The following is a 21,040-nucleotide window of genomic DNA, read 5'->3' as shown; positions in this document are numbered from 1 at the left end:
GGTGGGGGGGGCGGCCCGGCGGGGGAGGGCGGCCGGCAAGGTCTGGAGAGGGGTGAGGGAGGTGGCGGCGGCGGAGGAGGGGGCCGGGAAGGAGGTGGGGAGGGCGGCTGGGGGAGGGCGGGGGCGGGGGCGGGGGCGGGGGCGGGGGCGGGGAGGGGGAGAGGGTGGTGGGGGGAGAGTGGGGGGCGGCGAGGACGCCCGGGCGGAGATGGAGAGGCGGGGGGAGGGCGGCGGAGCATGTCCCCGTGAGAGAGGCCAGACGGTGTGGGAGAGAGCGGAGAGTCGCACACCTTTGTGTCCGTCTTGTCGGCCTCGCCTTTGGAGTGGGCCGTGGCGGTCGTGCAGTCCGTCTCGTTGCTCGTGGAGCCCGAGGCCTTGATCGGATCCTCAGAGACGCAGAGCTCGGCGAGCGGCGGCGGCGGCTCCGCGCACCACACAGGGGCGGCGCCGCCGCCGCACGTGAGACCGACGGAGTTGGCGGTGGAGTCGGCGAGCGAGACGTCGCCATTCTTGACCGCGCCGGCAGCCTCGCCAAAGGAGGCGAGCTCGGCGTCGGCCGCGGCGCCGATGGGCTTGAGGGTAGTCGGGGCGGCGGCGCGCGAGTCGGCGCCGCTGAACTTGGAGAGGTTGAACGGGAAGGAGAAGGTTGGATGGAAGGTGGCGACGACCGGCCAGGCACCGAACAGCGCCCACCCACCCCCGAGGACGTCTTGGTGGAGCAGGAGCCCCGCGGCCTTGTTGGGTTTGCGCGAGGCAGACGCCGCGAGGGCGAGCGTCGGCGCGTCGGTCTCGAGCTTGATGCTGAAGTCGGTGCGGTTGCGCGTGTCGATGAGTGCACCCCCGCGCCGCTGACGGGGGCGAGAGGCGGCGGTTGAGGGCGTCGCGAGAAGAGCGAGGGCGAGCATGGCGGCGTGCAGCAGATGTAGGCGGAAGATCACGGGCACACAGGAAAGGAAAAAAACGGACGGCACGCAGAGGACCATTGGGTTTGTACTATTAACAACGAAGGCGCTCTCAAAAAAAACTCGTGCGCAAAAAACAAGGAGACACGTGTAGGCGCGTATCTTAGCTAAGGCTCGCGCCCTGACGTGTAAGTGCTCATAGGCGGATGAGCGGGCAGAAAAAAACACGCGTGGATTGTGTTGTTCAGGGCGGCTCGCACAGTAGTGTGAGATTGTAGTGTGTGTACGTTGGACGAGGTGTGGTACGCGAGAATACTTAGCTCCTTACGCGAGAATACTTAGCATAGTAGAGTGAGATTACAGATTTCTTTTCTAGCAATACCAAACAACTCTAAAAGTTTTAACGTCCCCCCCTCATTTTCCTACAATCGCTGTGAACCCAGCCACGTAGGCACATAGGTTAGCCTGACGAAGACCGATATACGCGGGCTACAAGTTTCTCCGAGACCTCGCGAGGTTATTCACACCTCGGGGCAGTGTGTTTGGGCAGGCGATGCCTGCTGGAGGGAAGAAACACTATCAAGATATACCCTGTCCGGCAGAGTAAGCCGAATCTACGATACGTGCTACGAGACCCCTAAGCCCTATAACGTAGGCTCAGATCACTTCTTTCGTCTTTCCAGTAAAGCCGTAGCTGGCGCGCCCCCCCAGGCTTCCACCATCCCCGGCCGGGCGACCGCTCTGGCGGCTTCCCCCGCGCGATGCCGCGGCGAGCTCAGCAGCCCCTCGAGCAGCGCCCCGACCGCTCCCACGTCTGCGCGCAAGTGCCAGCGGAATGGGTCGAGCAGCCTTCCGTCGGCGTCGAACGCCTGCACCTCGCGCGCCGGGTCGTTGTTTTGCCACGCCGCGTACCTGCCACGCCAGCGTGGGGAGTCACTCCCAAGCACGGGTCCGGGGCAGAGGGGAGGCGGTGCCGACGGAGGCGGCGGAAACGGTGGCGGTGGTGAGGGTGGAGATGAGGTGGAGGCGGCGGCGAAAGGGGCGGTGGAGAGGGCGGCGGCGGGGAAAACGGTGGCGGGGCTGGCGGTGGCGGGGACGGCGGCGGTGGGGGCGGCGGCGGTGAGACGGCGGCGGTGGGACGGCGGCGGTGGGGCGGCGGCGGTGGGGCGGCGGCGGAGAAGGAGGAGGTGACGTGGGGTATCGAGCGGCGGACGCGTCACCCGCGGCGCTGCCAGCGGCACTGATTGGAGTAGTACGCGTTTGCGTTTGCGCGGTTGAGCAGCTCGAGCACGGGCGCGCCTAAGTGCAGATCTCCCCAAATCTCCCCGAATCTCCCCGAATCTCCCCCATACCTCCCTAGTACGGGCGCGCCCGCGGGGAGGAAGAGGTTCCAGACCAGCGCCGCGCCTGAAGAAGCGTTCCACGAAAGGTCCGGGAGAGGTCCGGGAAAGGTCTGGGAAGAGGCTCCGGACCAGCGCCGCGCCGTGCGCGCCGATCAGCCCCGCAGCGCCTCGCACGAGCGAGAGCTGCTCGCGCGACGACAGCGCGCCCAGCTCCACCAGCCGCACCTCCGTCGCCGACCCGACCGGCGGCGTCCCGCCGTGCCGGAGCCTACGTCCCCGAGGCCAGTCATACGCAGCGTGGTCTGTGCGCGTGGACGTGTGTTGCGTGTGGACAGCGGGTGTGTTGCGCGTGGGCCCGCCGAGGCAAGCACACGCCGAGGACACCCCTGGGACGTGCGCACCGCCGACTGGCTGGCGGTCTTCAGCCTCGAGCCGCATTCTGCCCTCGAGGCTGGAGATGCGGTGAGATGCGGTGAGAAGCGGTGAGATGCGGGGAGAGACTCCGGTCAAGGGGCGCCCCAGCCTGCCCTCAAGGCTCGTGCGAAGCTCCTCCTCGTTGAGGATGCGCCGGTCGCTGCTGGCGGCGCGAGAGAGGAGCAGCAGTAGTCGCCTCCGAGCGCCAGGCTCGGCTGCCGCCGGCGGCAGCTGCGGCGGCGGCAGTGACGGCGGCGGTGCTCCGAGGACCGCACTGGAGAGCCACGACGCAATCGGGCCGAGCAGTGCAGTGCGGTCGGTCGGGTCTGGCTTCCACACCTGCGGGCAAAGGGGGGGGGGGGGGGGGCAGTCTACTCCTCGAGGCCTCGACACTGCCCCTCGCCGCCCTATCAACACCGCCGACCGAGGGAGATTAAGCCTTCTCCCCCGAGGGAGATTAAGCCTTCTCCCCCGAGGGAGATTAAGCATCTAGACCGCCGAACATCCCCTCTCCCTCCCTCCCTCCCTCCCTCCCTCCCTGTCCCTGTCCCTATCCCTGTCTCAGTCTCTCTGTCTCTCGAAGCATCTCCTCCGCACGTTCCACCACCATGTCTCCGTGGCAGGTTGCACGAGCAGGGCGCGGCCAAAGGAGCGGACTCCTGCCGAGCGCGCGGCGGGCTCGCCCACAAAGCGAGGCGCGCGCGCCGAGAGGCCGGGAGACCAAAACACGGCCGTCGGCGTGAGCGACGCGTTGTTGAGCAGGAAGACGTGAACGGAGTGAGCGGTGTCTGGCTTGGAGCCGAGCAGGTCGCGCATCGCCGCGGCCGTGATGTACAGAGAGCCCATCTGGTGAAAGAGGTTGGCGTAGTCGGCCAGCAGGAACAGGGCGATGGACTCGTCCTCCGCGCTCCGCTGGCCCAGCGGCCGCTTTGGCCGGATCGCGGCGACGAGCGGCTGTAGGTGCAGCCCCTCGTAGTCAGCGAGGAGAGTCTGCAGGTCGTTTGCGGAGCACGGCGCCCGCATCACGCCACGCTGTGGCGCGCCGAGGAGCGGCCGAGACGCCCAGAGTGACGGTGCAGCCCTCGTGTCGAAGAGGGAGAAATCCACGCTCACGTCGGAGAGCAGCGCACCGTAGTGCGATGTGCGGACGGCCCCGCTGCAGAGCTCGCGATCCGACAGGCGGCGACGAGGCAGCGGCGTCTGCATCGAAGGCCACAAGCTCAGTGTTGTCCACCTCAATCGACCTCTCGTATGGCGGCGACGGCTTCGACGGCAGCCTCTGCCTCTTGGCGCGTGGGTTTTGCGGAGTTTGCGGGTCGGGCCAGTGCCAAGTACCGGGTACCCCGTACGACTTGCGACTACGGGGACCCCGGGGGCGACCGAACAAACAAAACATCTGTTTATGCTCTGTTCCCGGGCATTCACACTATATTCCTGAGATATTGGGCGATTATATCCAAAAGGGATTTATTGGGGATACCCATCACTGAGCCGACAATGCTACGGGTAGCCCCAGGGTGGCGCCCGCCCCCATACCCTCGGGCACTTGCCTGCGCCCTCACGCGCTAGCCCACTCCCTGCCCCGCAATATCTCACTCCATCCCGGCCTGCGGCATACCTCGGCACACCCCCTTGCACGGAATCTGAGCGTGAGGGCGAATCTGAGCGTGAGGGAATCTGAGCGTGAGGGAATCTGAGCGTGAGGGAACCTGGGCAGTGCCGCGTAGTGCGGCGTGCGCGCGGTCGTGCGCGCACGTGCGCGGGCGTGCGCGGGCGTGCGCGGGCGTGCGCGGGCGTGCGCGGCATGTGCGCGGCCAGGGCGTAGGCAAGTGCCTGAGGGTATGGGGGTGGGCGCCACCCTGGGGCTACCCATAGCATCGTCGGCTCAGTGATGGGTATCCTTGGTTTGGGAGATTCGTGTATACGTGTTTCGGTTTCTTACATCTATCGCAACACTCTAAGTGACCGATTGCCAATACTCAATCAGTCAGCTCAGAGTCACGGCGCAGTAAGGATAGGCGCGGCGCGCAACTAGAGCTGACCGGATTGGCTCGTGCTCAATAGCTCAATCAATACCTAAAGGCCTTCCAGTTGTTGTTCGCCGTGTAGGAGCTGCTGCCGTCTTGCGAGACGCGACATGACTCGTCCTGGGTGTCGTACGAGCAGCAGAATTCGTGGTGGTAGCCATTGTCGGTGGCGTGTTCGACACACGCGTTTCGGCAGCTCTCGGCGCTGTCCTTGTTGCCCAGCGGGTTGGAGACGTCCTGGCACTTGTAGTCCCGATGGATGCTGTAGTCGCTGTAGGTTGGGGGTGGCGACGGTGGGGCAGGAACAATCTCAATACCAGCGCAGTAAAAGTAGTCGTCGCCGTTCTCTACCCGAGTTGCCTCATACACCTCGCACGTCGATCCCGAATAGGAGACGCACAATTCATCTCCATTCGCCGCCTGCAGTGGAGGGGGGGAGCACAAAGTAAGAACAGAAGGCGGACACAAGCGAAGGTGTACAGTCGTACTACGGAGTGGCCTACTCGAGGACGGCTTGGGCAGGCAGTGCGACGTACCCACGCGTGAGCCGATACAACCGCCGATACGTATGCGAAGCAGTCCGACATCGAGTTCCCTCTGGAATCGGACAGCCCAAAATCGAAATCCGAGGGGAGGCCATACTTGTAGACAATGTTGTTGCTGCCGCCATCCGGATGGCAGCCACACCCCGACGAGGAGGTCACGAGATAGGTGCTTGCGCCGATGGTGATGCCTGGATAGCCTGGGGGCGGTGAAGGGGGCGGGAGCGGCGGCGGAGGTGCAGGGGAAGGCGGAGGAGTAGGCGGAGGAGGAGTCGGCGGAGGCGGTGACGGCGGCGGCAGAGGGGGCGGAGGAAGCGGCGGTGGAGGCAGCGGCGGCGGCGGCGGCGGCGGCAACGGCGGCGGCGGCGATGGCGGGAAAGGCCTGCTCGGGACAGGTGGCGGAGGCGACGGCGGCGGTGACGGAGGGGGTGGCGGAGGGGGAGGGAACAGGTCACAGAGGCTAGCGCTCCCGCAGCTCCCGGAGGCGCAGTGCGAGTCGTATTGGCAGTAGGCCTGCGGGCACTGCGATTTCGCCACCAAGTCTGAGCGACAATTCGTGCCGAAGCCTGGCCAATCCGCCGAAGCCGGACACTCGCCGTTCTTGCTGTACTTTGTGCAGGTCCGTGCGCAGTAGCTCGTCGAGAGGCGCCGCCTGCCGTCTCCAGCCGCGGCGCGCGGGAAACCAGCCGCCTCGAGCGCCGCATCGGCGGCGGCGAGCAGCTCCAGTGAGCTGCTGGTCGCCTCCTCAGCGGTGAATGCGGAGCAAGTCACGTCCGCCTCGCAGAGCTGGTGTACGATGCCTTCCCGGTCAGTGTAGGTTGCCGCTCCGTTGAGAATCTCCACCTTCCCGCCGAGGTTGAGGTGGAAGGCGACGTGGGTGTTGGAGTACTTTGTGACGTCGCTCACCTTGAGCGAGGCTGTGACGGTCGAGTCGCCACTCTCGTGCCGCACCACAAGTCGGTCGGTGGTGGCAAGCGTCTCGAGCGGCAAGATGGGCCCTGCGAGAAGGGGCAGCTTCAGCTCGCTTGGGCGGGTGGCGACGATGTTGTTGTCACGGTCGGTGAGGGCGTGGGCGTCATTGGAGGTGTCTGTGTCCTTGCTTGTGTCGACGACGTGCCAAGTCAGCCCAGCATTCACGCCCACGACAGCGACGAGTGCAACAACGGCGACAATGACGACGCGGCCTAGCACCCAGTTCATCCGCCTCGCCTCGTCCTTCGCCTTGCGCTCCGCCTGCACGTCCTCAACGATGTCGACCACCTCGCCGAGGTCGAATACGCCATCTTGGTTGCGGTCATACTTGTCCATCAGCTGAGCTGCTAGCGCCTTGGCTGCTGGGCTCTTGCCGGCAAAGCTGGCGTCGGCCTCCACAGCTGCTGTGAAGGCGGCTCGGCGCTTGAGCGACCGCTCGCCGCCCACACAAGATTGCTCGCCCTCGTCTCCGCTGCGCGCCGGCGCAACAGGCACGGCGGGAAGCATATGGGGGTGCTATCTGGGGGGGTTGTTGATGAGTCAAACTTGCCAGTTCGAGTAGCGACGGGCGCTCACAGTTGTTATGTATGTATTGCAATATATGCCTCGTTGGAGCCGAAGCCATCGTCGGCACGCTCGCTCGCGGCCAACAAGGCGCTCACGACGAGCCAGTCGGCGGTTCTCGGCACCATGGCGGCGAGCCCGGTGCAGGCGCTCGACATGCTCACCAGGCCAACACCAACACCCTCCTGTCGCACTCACTTTGTAAGTGTATGTAGTTCATACGTACATTCTTTGTGGGCCTGGCCGGCTGCATGCGCCTCAACGGGTGCGGCGGTCGTGCGGAGGGAGTCGAGATACCTAGGTAGCGCCGAAGAGAAGCAACGCGGCATGTGTCCGACAGCACGCCTGCTCACAGCCACCTCGAGCAGCGCCGCGCTCCTTCCAACCAGCTCCTCGCTTGCCGCCGCACAGCTACGCCATGATTGGCGCTCCGCGTTCGCGACGCAGCCACTGGAATTTTCGCGCGTGTCACTGCGAATAGACGGCGTGCTGCCAGAGGAGCTGCGCGGCGGCACCTACTTCAAAAATGCTCCTGCGCGCTTCGAGCGCGGTGGCATTGAGTACGCGCACTGGCTCGACGGCGACGGCTATGTGACCTCGCTGGCGCTCGACGACGGCATGGCCACATGGAGCGCACGCTACGTGCGAACTGATGCCTTCGACAACGAGGATGCGAGCGACGCAGTCGAGTGGCGCACGACTTTTGGGACGCAGAAGCCGGGTGGCGTGCTCGCCAATGCAATGGATATCAAGCTGAAGAGCCCTGCCAATACGAACGTGATGCTCTTCGGCGATAAGCTCTATGCGTTATGGGAGGCAGGTCCACCCTATGCGCTGGATCCTCACACGCTCGAGTGCCAGGGCGCCAGCGATCTCGGCGGGCGGCTGCGGCTCAGCAGCTCGCACGGCGCGCTGCCCGGCACCGTCGGTGTGGCCGCCGTCGATCGGCTGCTCGAGGCGGCGGGGCTGCTGACGGACGCATGCTCGGCCCATCCGCGAGAGGACGCGCGCGACCGCCAGAATACGGTGGCGTGGAGCTGGCGGCAGAGGCTTGTGGGTGAGCCGGCCATTGAGGTGGCGCTACACAATTTGCCCATGGCGCACGCGAGCGACGACGACGAAGCCACCGCCGCTCCGGCCGAGCCTGTCACGTCGACGCTGCACGGCGTGGCCTTTGCGCCTCACGACATGGCGCTGAGCCGCGCACGTGCACTCTTTGTGGCCTCACCCACGCGCGTGGACATCTTGCCATTCATCCTCGGGATACGCGGGCCGGCACAATGCAGCGTCTTCGACAAGGCGGCGACGCTGCCTGCTGGCTCGACGAGCTACATCCACGTGGTGCCGCGGACCGACGGCAACGGCCAACTCGACGGCGCGGGCGGGCATCGGGAGGCGCTCGCGGTGGCGATTGGCCAACCGTTCCATCCCGTGCACTCGTGCAACGCGTGGGATGACGAAAGCGACGGCAGCCGCGTGCAGCTGCTGGTCTCGTGCTGGCCGCCGGCGGCCGTGCGCCGCCTCGCGTTCGTCGGATCGAGCCTACTCGGCTCGTGGGAGGAGCTTCGCGATGGGGACTTCTCCGGAGTGCCGATGACGAATCTCGTGCGCTTCGAGATCGACACGAGATCGGAGCGCGTAATCTCGCACGCCATCCTCGCCGACGGCGCGCAGCTCGACCATCCAAAGGTGCACCCGCGCGTGCACACGCGTGAGAGCCGCTTCGTATTCGCGACTCTCGGCCGGCACGATAACGGCGGTGACGAGGACGCGACGCCGCGGCCGCCGCAGAGCTTCGGCTGCGTCGACCTCGCAGCAGCGGGCGGCTCGGGTGAGCTCGTCGACGCGTGGCACGCGGGGCCCAGGCGGCTGGTGGACGAGGCGACGCTTGTCGCAATGGCGCCTGCGGACGCGTCGGAGGACGTCGACGAGCGCGCCGTGTGGCTGATCGCGCCCATCTTCGACGGCGAGACGCGCACCACCTCGTACGTCGTCCTCGACGGCCGCCGGCTGAGCGACGGGCCCGTGTGCGAGCTGCACCTGCCTGAAGGCACCTTCGTGCCGTGGGGCCTGCACGGCTGCTGGCAAGAACCCGCGAGTTCTTGAGCTTTAACCCTTTCAGGACCACTGTCCGCCTTGCGGAAGGACAACGCCTCCCCACGGTTCCTGAGTGCCCTGCAGGCCATGCCACTTAGCTCTGGGGGCACGCGTGGGGTGATGCGTAGACATCACGCAACACGTTTACAACATTGTCGCGACACGTAACTACTTTCGTAGAAGGGAAATGCCGGCGGGCACTTGCGACTTGGAGCACTTGGAGTGCAGTCATATCAACCCTCCCTCACGAGCTGCCGTCGGCAGACACCGGCAAGGTTGCTGACGTCTTCTTCTCGCTCACCCGCGGCGGCCTCTCCCAGCACGTCGTCACCGCGTCGCAAGAGGTCTTCTCCACGTCGCTGGCCGTGCTGCCTGCCCCACTCCTCCTCTCCCTCTTCCCTGACGCGCCGCCGCTGCCGACCGGGGCGTCGCCGACCGGCGCGTCGCCGCCGCCCGCGCCGTCGCCGCCGTCGCCGTCGACTCCCAGGCTGCTCGAGCTCTCACCGGGGTCGGTGGAGTAGCAGCGGCTGGGGCGCGACGGCGAGGAGGCGGAGGCGGAGGCGGAGGCGGAGGCGGAGCGCGTGGAAAAGGAGCTCCGCTATGCTGGGCGGCTGGCCCGAGCCCGCAGCGCAAACTTGCGAGCGATCGGCCTCGCTTCACCTGCGGGGGCGGCGCAGGTGCACCCGGCCGCAGGCGCGCTCGCGGCATCGGAGGGGAAGGAGGAGGAGGAGGAGGCGGAGGGGCGGCGTCAGGTCTGGCATCTCCCCACATCTCCCATATCTCCCCACATCTCCCCGCATCTCCCCGCATCTCTCCTCATCTCCCCACACCCCCCCGCATCTCCCATATCTCCCCGCATCTCTCCACATCCCCCCGCAGCTCTCCACATCTCCCCACAGCTCCCATATCTCCCCACCTCTCCCCACATCCCCCCACATCCCCCCACACTCCCCCCACACTCCCCATAACTCCCCAGATCTCCCGGCGCGGCATGAGGTGTGACGCCTGCCGAGCTCATTAGCCATCGTCCGTAGGAGGTGTCGCCCGGCCCGTGCCTTCCGCGCCGTCTCCGCGGCCTCGTTCCTCGAGCGTCGGGGAAGCTGGTCGGTGTTGGCCGCTTCGACTGGCACGTGCCCGCCAAGGAGGAGGAGGAGACAGAGGAGACAGAGGAGGAGGAGGAGGAGGCGGAGGAGGCGGCGGCGGAGGCGGCGGCGGAGGCGGCGGCGGAGGCGGCGGCGGAGGCGGCGGCGGAGGCGGCGGCGGAGGCGGCGGCGGCGGAGGAGGAGGAGGAGGCGAAGGCGACGGCGGCGGCGGCGGCGGCGGCGGAGGAGGCGGCGAAGGCGAAGGCGGCGACGGAGGGGGAGGAGGAGGGGGGACTCGTCTTTTCTCCGCCTCGTGCCTGGCGGGTGGACTCGCCGTCTTCCGAGGCCGCCTCGCCGTGGCACCCGGGCTCTCCCTTCTCGGCCGCCGCCTCGCCGCCCGCGCCAGTTGCCGCCTCACCCGAGGTCCGCCCGACCCGCACGCTGCTTGCCCAGCTCGGGCACGAGGCGCTGGTTGAGCTGGCGCGTGTGTGTGTGTCGCCAAGCAGCGCCGCGCAGGCCCGCGCCGCCATGCTCGACAGCGGCGCCTTGCCCACCGAGCCGCCGCCGCCGCCGCCGCCGCCGCCGCCGCCGCCGCCGCTAGACGTCGCCGCGGCAGAGGCGGCTTGGGCTGCGGGCGCCTTGCCGGCCGAGCCGCCGCCGCCTCCCTCGTTTGGCACGCCGGACAAAGCCGCAGCCGCGCCGTGCACCGCCGAAGTGGGGGTGATCCCCGCGCGGCATTTCTAGGCACGCCGGACAAGCCGCAGCCGCCGCCTGTGGCCGCGCCCAACTCGCGCCTCGACGGCGAGCTCGCGCCCTCGCCCGCCTCGCCGCTGCCGCCCTCGCCCGCCTCGTCGCCGACGCCGTCTCCCGACACGGGCGCGGTGATGAAGGCGGTCGCGAGGGTGCGTTCTGCCACAGAGTCGGCGATGACGGCGCGGGAGGTGCCAGATTCCCCGAGAGATTCTACATGACGGCGCGGAAGAGCGCACGAGATATGGGGAGATCTGGGGGGATGGCGCGGGAGGTGCACGAGGGCCATCGCGGCCGGCGGCGGATCGAGGACATGCGCATGCACATGCACATGTCCGGGACATGTCGAGGGCATGTCTGTCTTAGGTGCACGAGGCCATCGCGGCCGGCGGCGGGTTCGCAAAGGTGCGAAAGGCGTCCTCCAAGCTCGGCGTGGTCGGCGCCGGCACCGAGGATGGCGGAGGCGTTGCGCGGCGGCGCGGCGGCGTCGGCTCGTGGCTCCGTGGCTGGTGGCTTCGCGGAGTCGGAGACGACGGCTGGCGGGGCGGGGCGGGGCGGGGCGGGGTGGTGGGGCGACGTGCCGGCGCTCGCGTGTCTGACGAATGGCTATTGAGAGGGCCCATCGACGCATTGTACAGGTGCCCACCCTCAGACCCTGCCTCCTGCCCCCGCGTCGGCGCCGCCTGCTTATTGCGCCCAATGCCGCGTCGCAGATCCTGCTTTGTGTCTTCTCGGGCGAACAATAGCGATTCCTGGCTCTGTAGACTTGCGGCTTTTGCGGCCCGTGTGCCATGCGTGCGTCGGCCGCACGGCCAGCTTCAGGCTGCACATGACAGTCCAAACCCCGCGTCCTGAAGTTGTCGTGGCGCCGAGCTGTTGAGTGTTGACGCGGCCATGTTTGCTACAATCGCACGGCATGCCCCGGGACGAGAGATGCGCAACGAGTTGACATTAGGTAACTCGCACCGTGCGCTGCAGTACACAGTACAGTGTCTCTGTGTCGTTGTGCCTAACAGCCAAGGGACGCCAAAACAAATGCATTTTTGCGCAGCAACATCTTATCGGCGCCCCCCCAGGTGAACCCCTTAATGAACACCTCAATGAACCCCTTAACGAAGACCCTGCACTCGGTGGGGGGTTCGGGGGGAGGCTGGCCTCCCCCCGACTGTGTTGAAGCCCCCTGGACACCCTTGGCTCCCTGGACCCCCTTGGGACTTGCAGCGGTCCTCTTCCTCCGTAGGAGGGCGCCTCGTTATTGTTGAATTCTTCCCGGTAATTAAAGGTTCATATCTCAGCTCACAATAGTCCTTGCAGGAGGGCGCCTGGGTCTAAATTTAGTGCGTGTGAATGAACTTTAGTGATAGTTTAGTGCGCTATTTAGTGCGTGTTCGAGTGCGTATATAGTGCGACTTTAACGCAAATTTAGTGCAAATTTAGTGCAAATTTAGTGCAAATTTAGCACATATTTAGTGTGTTTTATCTCCAATTTAGCGCCACATTTAGTTCACTTTAGGTGCGGGCAGCTGCAGTACATTTAGTGTGGGTCCCGCATCTTTAGTGCGGGCACGCACCTTTAGCACGGCTTCCCGGCCACACCACAGCTAGCCAGGGCCGCGTGCTTTGCTCCTTGGCTGCCAAGAATGCACCACAGGAGATGCCTGGCCCCTGCCCTCATGACCCAAAGGCAGGCTCCCAGTGAGGCTAGATATGCCGCCCTCCAGAGCAAGATCTCCCGACTGAGCACAGGCACAGCACCGATTCCCGAGAGGAGGACCAGCACAGTTGAATGCGCCACGCTTCCCGGCAATCGTTTTGCCGCTCGGCGGGCCCGGAGAAGCAGCCCGGAAAGCACCTTTTAGGCTGATATCAGCAGGTTTACTTCGCTCGGTTGGGGATGGGACGGGGAACTTTTGCGAGTGGGCAGGGAACTGCAGGGGGAGAGGGGGAGGGAGGCCCAGGGAGGGGCTGCGGCTGGATCCTACTGCGCGGCTGGACTAAAGACGCACTAAACCTCGCTAAATCTGGATGTAAAGTCGACTAAATTTGCGCTAAATTTGCGCTAAATTTGCACTAAAGTTGCACTAAATTCGCACTAAATTCGCGCTAAAGTGCACTAAAGATGCAGTACATAAACACTTCACACCGCACTAAATTTAGACCCAGGCGCCCTCCCTTGCACGGGATCGTGTTGCGCCTGCGCATCGCCGCGCACCGGAAATCACCGCGCCCCATGCTGTTCTCCGTGATCGCTTCAACAGCGTTTGCGTCAGCGCCCGATATGTCGAATGCTGACCTTTCTGGTCGCTGGGACGCGCACGCCTCGCTGAACTCATGCACCTTCTCCGGCGCGACTGACAGAGAGGGCGCCTCGAGCGGCGTTGCTATTGACGGCCGCGAGGACATCGTTCATGCCATCGCCCACAATGGCTTCATCCGAGGTTCGCACTGCTGGGCCAACCCAAAAACCACGGAGCGCCTCTACGGGACGGACATGGTCTGCCGAAACTTTCACGGCGTTGTGGACATCGAGACCGGAGAGTTCCTGGCCAACATGCAGTGTGCGTACGCCATTGATTGCCCGTGTCGCTGGCCCGTGATCCATGTACATGTAGCAGTCCCGGCCAATGCCGCACGCCACCACCCCGTTGCCCACCGCCAGATGCAGGAGATGCGAACCTGATGAACATCCGAGGCCGCTTTAGCGAGCGGGGCGAGCGGCTGAAGCTGTGGCGCTCGACTGGTGACCCGGATGGTATGAAGCCCAGCACGGTATCGCTGCTGCATATGAAGAAGACGGATCCCCACCCGGGCATCGCCATCCCAGACGTGCTCGACATGAAGAGCCCAAACGCCACGTTAGGCCAAGACTAGGGTCGAGCCTGAGGGATCGAGCTTGCCCGCCGTCGAGTCGAGCGCGCGGACCGTTGGCATGCGTCGTGCGTCGTGGCACGACAACGAACGAGGCAGGATCCCGCGCCGCGATGCATGTGCATGTGTGCATGTGCTATTGGACACGGCCTCATGGCTGGCGGGAACATATGTGCCCGATCTGTCAGAGAGTCCGTAGTCCGCGTGGTGTGCGTGCTGTGTCTTGCTTCATGCTTGTCATGTCTCTCGCTTCTCACGTGTCGGCACTGTCGGTCCCGGGTCCGATCGGATGTAGTGGACCTTTGGAAGATGGGATCGAAGAAGCTGTACTTGCAGTAAAGGCTAGTTCCATTTCACTGTGGCACAGCTCGCGTTACAAAACCTTGATTTTGACCATTTGGGCACTAATGTACCTTTGGTGGGTCGCAGTCTGCCTCTGCGCGTCCTGGGGAGGTACATTTGTTGCGCGCCGGAGACGACTCGACGTCGCTGAGATCGGAGATCAAGCTCGGATAGGTCGCACGTCGCTCCTTTGACGCCGACGTGACTCACCCGTGCAGATCACATCAGGACACGGTCTCGACGCGCTCGGTACGACGCCTGCGACCCGTCTCGGGTCAGGTGGCACGACGCTCATCGCGCCTACCAGCGCTGCCGTACAGGTTGCCACGACGAGGTCGAGCACGCTTCTATACGCTCGCCGAGCCTTCCTTTCCATCCCATTAGGCAGCCTGGGAACGGTGGCGGTCAGAGGCAAAGCCTACGAGGGGTGGTGGAACCACATGTCACGGCTACTGCCGGCTCGACCCCACGATAGCCTCCGAAGGCTGACTTTGAGGCACCATCATCGGACGACGTCGGCGAGTTGAGTCGCTCTCGAGGTTCTCTCGAGGTGGATATCCTTTGGCCGCGTTGGGTAGCGAGGATTGGTGTAACGCCTGGTGTGATGCGTAGCGCTCCAGCCCGTGCGGCGCCGCGCCGGCATTGCGAACGCGGCCCGCTGCGCGCGCGCTGAGGCTTGCGGCGGCCTGCTGGTGGGCCTGCCTGGCCCTGACAAACAACGCCCTCGCCGGAAGATATGGCTCCTGCTCCTGGCCGGCTCCTGCGAAGGCGATCAGCCGCGGGGTCTGGGTCTGCCAAGACGATCAGGGCTTGGTTTGCCGTGCAATAAGCTGAAGGCGATCAGCAGCCTGCTCAAGTGGGCAGAAACTGGCCAAGTAGGAACGTAGGGTGGTTATATCCGTCCGACGGAGCACACATTTTAGCGGATTTAGCATTTTTGGGCACGGTTTCTCTTTGGGGAAGTATGAAAGGTACATGTAGGGTGGGCGCTTCCACGCGTGGGGCCGGCCGAGCCGAAAGTTATTGGCCACCGTTTCTCTTTTGCGGCTACTCGCGACTAAGTAACTGATTTTCTGCCTCAGCTTTCCTGGGCTTTCGCTCTCCGCTCCGGCTGGCCTGAAGCGTGCATGGCGTGCCTCAGCTGCTCCGTCGAGGCCGAGGCGCTCGCCGCCGGGGAGGCCAGGCCGCTCCTCTTCATGTGCAGCATCACAGCGCCTCCCCCCCCGGCCGCGACGGCAGTGGTGCGGTCGTCCAACGGAGCCGTGCGCATCAGCGCAGCGAGCAGCAGCAGCGCTGGCGCTGGCCCCTCCGCCGCGGGGGGCAGCGCGGGGGCCAGCCTCGAGGCCGCCCCGCCCTCGCGGCACTCGCTCGAGGTCTGCTGCCTCGAGGGGTGCGGGCTAGGCTGGAGGGTACGCCCCCCTCTTTCCTGCTGCTAACAGTGAGGGCTGAGGGCCAAAAGCAAAACGCGCAACGCCACTCTCACATCTCAGAGCCGTGTTCTATCTCAGTAACCCCGCTCGATGGTGCTAGAGCAGCGTTCTTCAAGCTTAAACCCCACTCTACACAACACAGAGCAGCGTTTGCCTAACAAGACTCCGCTCTGCAACCTTCAGAGCGGACTCTTGCTCAGAAAAACACCGACCAAACACGTTCGAGCGGAGTCAAGTCAGTGCAACACCGCTCAACATAGCGGGAGCGGTCAATTTCCGCGGAGAGGCTGCTTTCGCCTCCCTCAGTCGCGCTCTCCTTCGCTCCTCCTCTTCAGAGCGGGACTTTGCTAAGTGAACACTGCTCTAGCTAGTCAGAGCAGCGATTGCTTTAAGCTGACACCGCTCTAAATGGCGTGAGCGGCGTATATCACTAAATGCGACGCCGCTCTGACTACTCGGAGCAGTGACGACCCACGTGAACCTCGATGTGTTTATGTACACGTCGGAAACAACGAAAGGAACAAGTGGCCGAACAAAGTAGCCAGTCCGCAGTAGTGTAGGAGTACACGCTGTAGGCACAGTTAAAAGCGTCTGAACCACAGCGTGTCCCGGTCCATAGTTTCTCTTCTTATCCGTTACCATGTAGAGCAAGGTCGAGGGCGGGCCCTTTCGGGCTCGGGCCGCCCTCTCGCCCGCACCTCTGCGGGGCTTGCACGTGGCAGCGGCGGCTCAAGATCCCAGCGATCTCGAGTTCTTCACGCTATCCACTGCGCCGCGGCTTCGCCGCGCCCATCCAAGCCCAGGGCTTGGTTTGCTGATACCCGCATCTCGCTCTGCGCATCTCTGAGGCTACCCGCGCGCCGACTGCTACCGTACGCGCGCGGCGAGAGGCGCACCCCATCGGGGACAGGATTGAGGCCCCTGTACAAGCTCGGCAACGCTGCCGTCGTTGCCCTCCCGAGCCCTCAACACGATGCCGCACATTGCGCAACCCGTTCTGCGCACATGCCGCAGGGAGGAGTTTTCACTCTTACGTCCGAGTTTCTCCTTCCTGCAGGGCGAGAGACATCAGCCTCTCTACTTCCAGGGGAACATCTACGCCACACGCTATCCCGACGGTCCACAACCCACACTCTCGCTGCAGTCGATCCAGCCCTCGCACTCCCCACTGGAGATCTAGCCGAGGCCCCCAGGCTGGGACAGGATTGGAGCCCCTGTGCTGCGTCTGTGGTGATATGTGGGGGACACTTTCTCCTTGAGCACTTGAGCACTGGATAGGGTCGATTCCGCATGGTACGGGACCCTCCCTATTCATGTGAGTCACTCGACTGCGTCGAGGGGGGGGACGTCTGAACCACAGCGTGTCCCGGTCCATAGTTTCTCTTCTTATCCGTTACCATGTAGAGCAAGGTCGAGGGCGGGCCCTTTCGGGCTCGGGCCGCCCTCTCGCCCGCACCTCTGCGGGGCTTGCACGTGGCAGCGGCGGCTCAAGATCCCAGCGATCTCGAGTTCTTCACGCTATCCACTGCGCCGCGGCTTCGCCGCGCCCATCCAAGCCCAGGGCTTGGTTTGCTGATACCCGCATCTCGCTCTGCGCATCTCTGAGGCTACCCGCGCGCCGACTGCTACCGTACGCGCGCGGCGAGAGGCGCACCCCATCGGGGACAGGATTGAGGCCCCTGTACAAGCTCGGCAACGCTGCCGTCGTTGCCCTCCCGAGCCCTCAACACGATGCCGCACATTGCGCAACCCGTTCTGCGCACATGCCGCAGGGAGGAGTTTTCACTCTTACGTCCGAGTTTCTCCTTCCTGCAGGGCGAGAGACATCAGCCTCTCTACTTCCAGGGGAACATCTACGCCACACGCTATCCCGACGGTCCACAACCCACACTCTCGCTGCAGTCGATCCAGCCCTCGCACTCCCCACTGGAGATCTAGCCGAGGCCCCCAGGCTGGGACAGGATTGGAGCCCCTGTGCTGCGTCTGTGGTGATATGTGGGGGACACTTTCTCCTTGAGCACTTGAGCACTGGATAGGGTCGATTCCGCATGGTACGGGACCCTCCCTATTCATGTGAGTCACTCGACTGCGTCGAGGGGGGGGACGTCTGAACCACAGCGTGTCCCGGTCCATAGTTTCTCTTCTTATCCGTTACCATGTAGAGCAAGGTCGAGGGCGGGCCCTTTCGGGCTCGGGCCGCCCTCTCGCCCGCACCTCTGCGGGGCTTGCACGAAAAGCAGTCCCAGCCATGAAGCAAACTAAAGAGCCACAAGTCGCCGGCGCACGAGGCACCGAGGCAGCCGCAGTACTTGTGCTTGTTTGGTCTTCCGCGGACGTGATTTGTACCGGGTACTCGAGTATCGAGGTCGTCTGGATTTTTGACCGGCCTCTCGAGCGCTGGTCCTGTGTGTGCCACAGACAACACTGGGGCCCCACGGGACTGGCGCGCACTGGCACTGGAGCCAGAACCTGACACTGGTTTGCGCGCTGTGTCGACACCTCCATGCTCCTGTCCCGCGACTGGCCCCTTCTCGGTCTGCTCTTTGCCCGCACGTCCGCAGGCAGTGTCGAGGTACGCGTCGCCACGCAGCTCGCCGTGCCGCCAGCTGACGCACGCGCCGCGTGGCTTGACTATGCGTGGGCTCGCGGCGGCGGCTTGCCCGGCACGGCGACGCTGCTCGAGGACGGCGGCCAATCGCGCACGCTGCTACCGGTGTTTCTCAAGGAGCGCCTCGTGGCCACACAGGCCGAGTCTGAGATCGGCTACTCCGTAACGGATGCAGGGCCCGCGCTCGCGGACGTGGTTCCCGGTTCGCACTCTGCGGTCGTGTCCTTCTCGCCTCGCCGCGACGGCACAGAGATGGTCTGGGAGGTTGAGTTCGAGACGCGTGCGCGGCGCGACTTTTGGGCGGCCTTCACGCGAACGAGCGTCGGGGAGGTCTCCTCGAACCTCGCCTCCTTCGTCCAGCCGGAGAGAGAGTTCACGCTCTCAGCGCGCCTTGTCGGCTCGCCGGAGGCGGCGGTCGGCGCGTGGCTGCAGTGCCTCGACGACGGCGACCTAGGCGTGCCGATGCCGCCGCCTGTGGTCGTGAGCAGAGGCGACGAGAGCAGGGCGGGCTACGAGCGGCTCATCCTCCCTCCGGGGCTGCGCGAGAGGGTGACTCGTGTGGAGAGGACGGCCCTCGAGTACACGGTATTGAACCCCGCCTGGCGCACCTGCTATCCGGCCCACACGCACCGCGGCGAGGTCGCCTTTGCGCCGTGCGAAGACGCCGGCGGCGGTGCGTGCACGAGGATGGTCTGGAGGGTGTGCGTGCGCCCGCAGCGTTACGGCCGGTGGGCGGTCGAGCTGCTCACGACCCTGATCGTCCCCGCCTTTGCACGCAACTTGGCTGCGCGCCGCGCAAGCGACGAGGGCCGGGAGGTGGACGCGGGCGTGGAGTGGTGTTGGAGCTGAGACGCGGTGTTTCTTGTGTGGTGACTCTGTGTGCGGTGTTCACATTGCTCATTGGTCATTGCACACTCAGCATTTTTTGAACGAAAAGCATATGGATATCATGTGAAATAGAGATTAAGAGCAGCTGTCTTTTTACTTTTATGTGCAAAAACAAAACTTTGGAAAACTTATTTTTGGGTTTTCGATTCTCCGTGTTTTCCGTTTCGCGGTTTGCTATGGCCTATGCCATTTCGGAATCGAATTTCGCTTTTCGGTTCCATCTTGATCATCCAGAGAGAGAGAGAGAGAGAGAGAGAGAGAGAGAGAGAGAGAGAGAGAGAGAGAGAGAGAGAGAGAGAGAGAGAGAGAGAGAGCGAGAGAGAGAGAGAGAGAGAGAGAGAGAGAGAGCGAGAGAGAGAGAGAGAGAGAGAGAGAGAGAGAGAGAGAGAGAGAGAGAGAGAGAGAGAGAGAGTACCTTCTGGGTGTGCTATGCAAAACCACTTGTCTTACCCAACGCAACACGCACATTGATAAGTCACACAGACATGATGCTAACTATGGTGGGCGCTACACGATCGTCTCTAGGGCGGGGTCGCGGAATTATCGCGGAATGGGCGCCCAGAGGCCAGCGCGCTCAAGCACGTAGGTAGGCAGCCTCTTGAAGCCGGATTTGCCGCGGAAGCGGGATTCGCCACGGGAGCTGAAGTGCTCCGGCGAAATATTGCATCCACGACTGCCAGCCAGCAGGCACCTCAAGCGTGAGAGATGAACAGCAAACCATGTTGGCACGCCAGGATTGCACAGATGGGAGTTGGCACCGCCTGTGCCGCAGTCCGCAGTAGCACACAAGCCTGGGTCATTTGGGGCCAATAAATTGGCATCATCTGCTTCCAGCCCATCCCCCCGATGGGCTGGATTGCAGCCAGTCTCGGCGATTCGCCATCCAGCAATGCGCACCAAATGCGTTGCAGCATCACCGTACACTGAGCAGAGTTGCGTCAGGTTGGTGCTCGCTTTAGCAGATAAGTCGATCCACCACGATGGCTTTGGAACTTCCCCCTTCAGGACAGCGCGTACCTCAGCTGGGTCATGAGACTTGACGCGGAAAGAATCCCAGAACGAGTCTTTATGCGGGGCAACGATCACGGCGAAGTCGAATGTGTGCTGCAGCAGGAACCGTCGCAGCGGAGCGGTGTGCAACGAAGACTGCAGCCAGTGGTTGTCGATGGTGACTAATGTCGATTCGTCTGCAAATGTCCAGCGCCTGATTGAATTTGGCGATGATCCGCAGGGCGTCTCGTTGTCGATGATGCACGAGACCATCCGCATTGCGTCAGAAGCGTCAGCCTCACATGACTCCACCTTGATCAGGCGGTGGCGATTGGCAGCGATAACATTTGCACTGACTTGGCGCATCACGCTCGTCCCCGAGAACAGCGTCGAGGAATTCGCAGGCAGAAGCAGTTCGTGGCAAGCAAGGGGCGCCGCCAATTCTAGTTCTAGCAGGGTCGCGTTGTACGCTTCATTACGTGGACACCCAAACTGGCCATTGGAGAGCGAGCCAGCGAGATCAGATGGTGTGCAGATAGCGCCCAAGCACGAGCACCGGGGGACGGGGTTCGAGCACTGGTGGCCGGTGCTGCTCATTCCGCCTTCTTTCATCTCCTCACCGCCACTCTCAAAGGCTAGAGTCAAGCGCGGCGGGAAAGATGGCGCAGCGAGACGCTCCCTGCACGCAAGTTGGCACTTGGGCAGTTGGGCTCAGTAACGTACACTGTAGTGTATGGGAAGCGCCTCGTTTACGTACTCGAGTACGCAGTAGCTGTTCCAGACGAGCAACCGCGCGGTTAGCGCGGATCTTGCTAAAGTTATCAAACGAGAGCACTCCAAGTGCTCCAAGTCCTCAAACACGCCCCTCTTTTTTTCAAATGGTGGTTGTGGTAGAGCTCGAGGCTTTGTTCTGGTAGTCACAGACCCCCTATCCTGTGCAGGAGCCAAAACCCTGCTCCCCATATACATAGGATTCCTATCGGCTTCGTTCGGCCCACCCGCCGCCCTCGCCTCCGTCCGTCCGCCCTCGCCACACACACATTGCTTCCGCCCACGCCGCCGCCGCCAGCGCCACATTCCGCCCACGCCGGGGCGACATGGCCTCGCTGGCCTCCCTCTTCCCGCGTCGCACCGCCGTCCTCTTTGCCCGACCGGAGCGGTGTGTCCGGGCGGCACGATGGGGCCGTGGAAGGCGGCGGACGGGTGGTGCCTCGACGGCGC

At 64.1% G+C, this 21,040-nt stretch overlaps 5 protein-coding genes across 5 annotated transcripts in view; 2 read left to right on the top strand and 3 right to left on the bottom strand.

Moving 5' to 3' along the window:
* The window catches only part of EMIHUDRAFT_232743 (hypothetical protein), a gene marked incomplete at both ends in the record, with an annotated part of 3,571 nt that extends 2,666 nt beyond the window's left edge, over positions 1–905 (bottom strand). The window contains one exon of the mRNA XM_005782937.1: positions 291–905. Coding sequence (XP_005782994.1) covers positions 291–905 — 615 coding nt within the window. The remainder of the gene's footprint in view (positions 1–290) is intronic.
* Positions 906–1,363: 458 nt separating this feature from the next.
* EMIHUDRAFT_456541 (hypothetical protein) lies at positions 1,364–3,942 on the bottom strand. The gene is made up of 6 exons (XM_005782936.1): positions 3,267–3,942; positions 2,299–2,513; positions 2,123–2,201; positions 1,543–1,814; positions 1,485–1,522; positions 1,364–1,378 (listed from the first exon to the last, which is right to left on the bottom strand). The coding sequence occupies exons 1-4, from the start codon at positions 3,863–3,865 to the stop codon at positions 1,565–1,567; spliced, it is 1,143 nt and encodes a 380-aa protein (XP_005782993.1). The 5' UTR covers positions 3,866–3,942; the 3' UTR covers positions 1,364–1,378; positions 1,485–1,522; positions 1,543–1,564.
* A 786-nt stretch (positions 3,943–4,728) lies between these two features.
* Positions 4,729–6,707, bottom strand: EMIHUDRAFT_232741 (hypothetical protein; the record flags this gene model as incomplete). The annotated part of the gene is made up of 3 exons (XM_005782935.1): positions 4,729–5,106; positions 5,223–5,281; positions 5,684–6,707. 3 exons carry the CDS (start codon positions 6,705–6,707, stop codon positions 4,729–4,731), a joined length of 1,461 nt encoding a protein of 486 aa, XP_005782992.1.
* Positions 6,708–7,283: 576 nt separating this feature from the next.
* On the top strand, positions 7,284–7,682 carry EMIHUDRAFT_48021 (hypothetical protein; the record flags this gene model as incomplete). The annotated part of the gene is made up of 1 exon (XM_005782934.1): positions 7,284–7,682. A coding segment is annotated over one exon (399 nt), but the record flags the coding sequence as incomplete, so codon positions are not given.
* Positions 7,683–17,836: 10,154 nt separating this feature from the next.
* Positions 17,837–18,790, top strand: EMIHUDRAFT_113216 (hypothetical protein; the record flags this gene model as incomplete). Its single annotated transcript, XM_005782933.1, has 1 exon — positions 17,837–18,790. One exon carries the CDS (start codon positions 17,837–17,839, stop codon positions 18,788–18,790), a length of 954 nt encoding a protein of 317 aa, XP_005782990.1.
* Positions 18,791–21,040: the final 2,250 nt, after the last annotated feature.

This window comes from Emiliania huxleyi (assembly GCF_000372725.1).
Source record: "Emiliania huxleyi CCMP1516 chromosome Unknown EMIHUscaffold_184, whole genome shotgun sequence".
NCBI lineage: Eukaryota > Haptophyta > Isochrysidales > Noelaerhabdaceae > Emiliania > Emiliania huxleyi.
The sequence above is the reverse complement of the archived record's forward strand: the minus strand, read 5'-3'. Positions and strand labels throughout refer to the sequence as shown.

Coding starts and splice junctions, on each gene's coding strand:
- EMIHUDRAFT_456541 (XM_005782936.1), bottom strand. CDS start 3,865: ATGCAGACGCCGCTGCCTCGTCGCCGCCTGTCGGATCGCGAGCTCTGC. Junction 2,514..3,266: donor CAACCTGCCACGGAGACATG/GTGGTGGAACGT, acceptor TCGGGGACGTAG/GCTCCGGCACGGCGGGACGC. Junction 1,815..2,122: donor TGCCGCTGGCAGCGCCGCGG/GTGACGCGTCCG, acceptor CTGGCGTGGCAG/GTACGCGGCGTGGCAAAACA.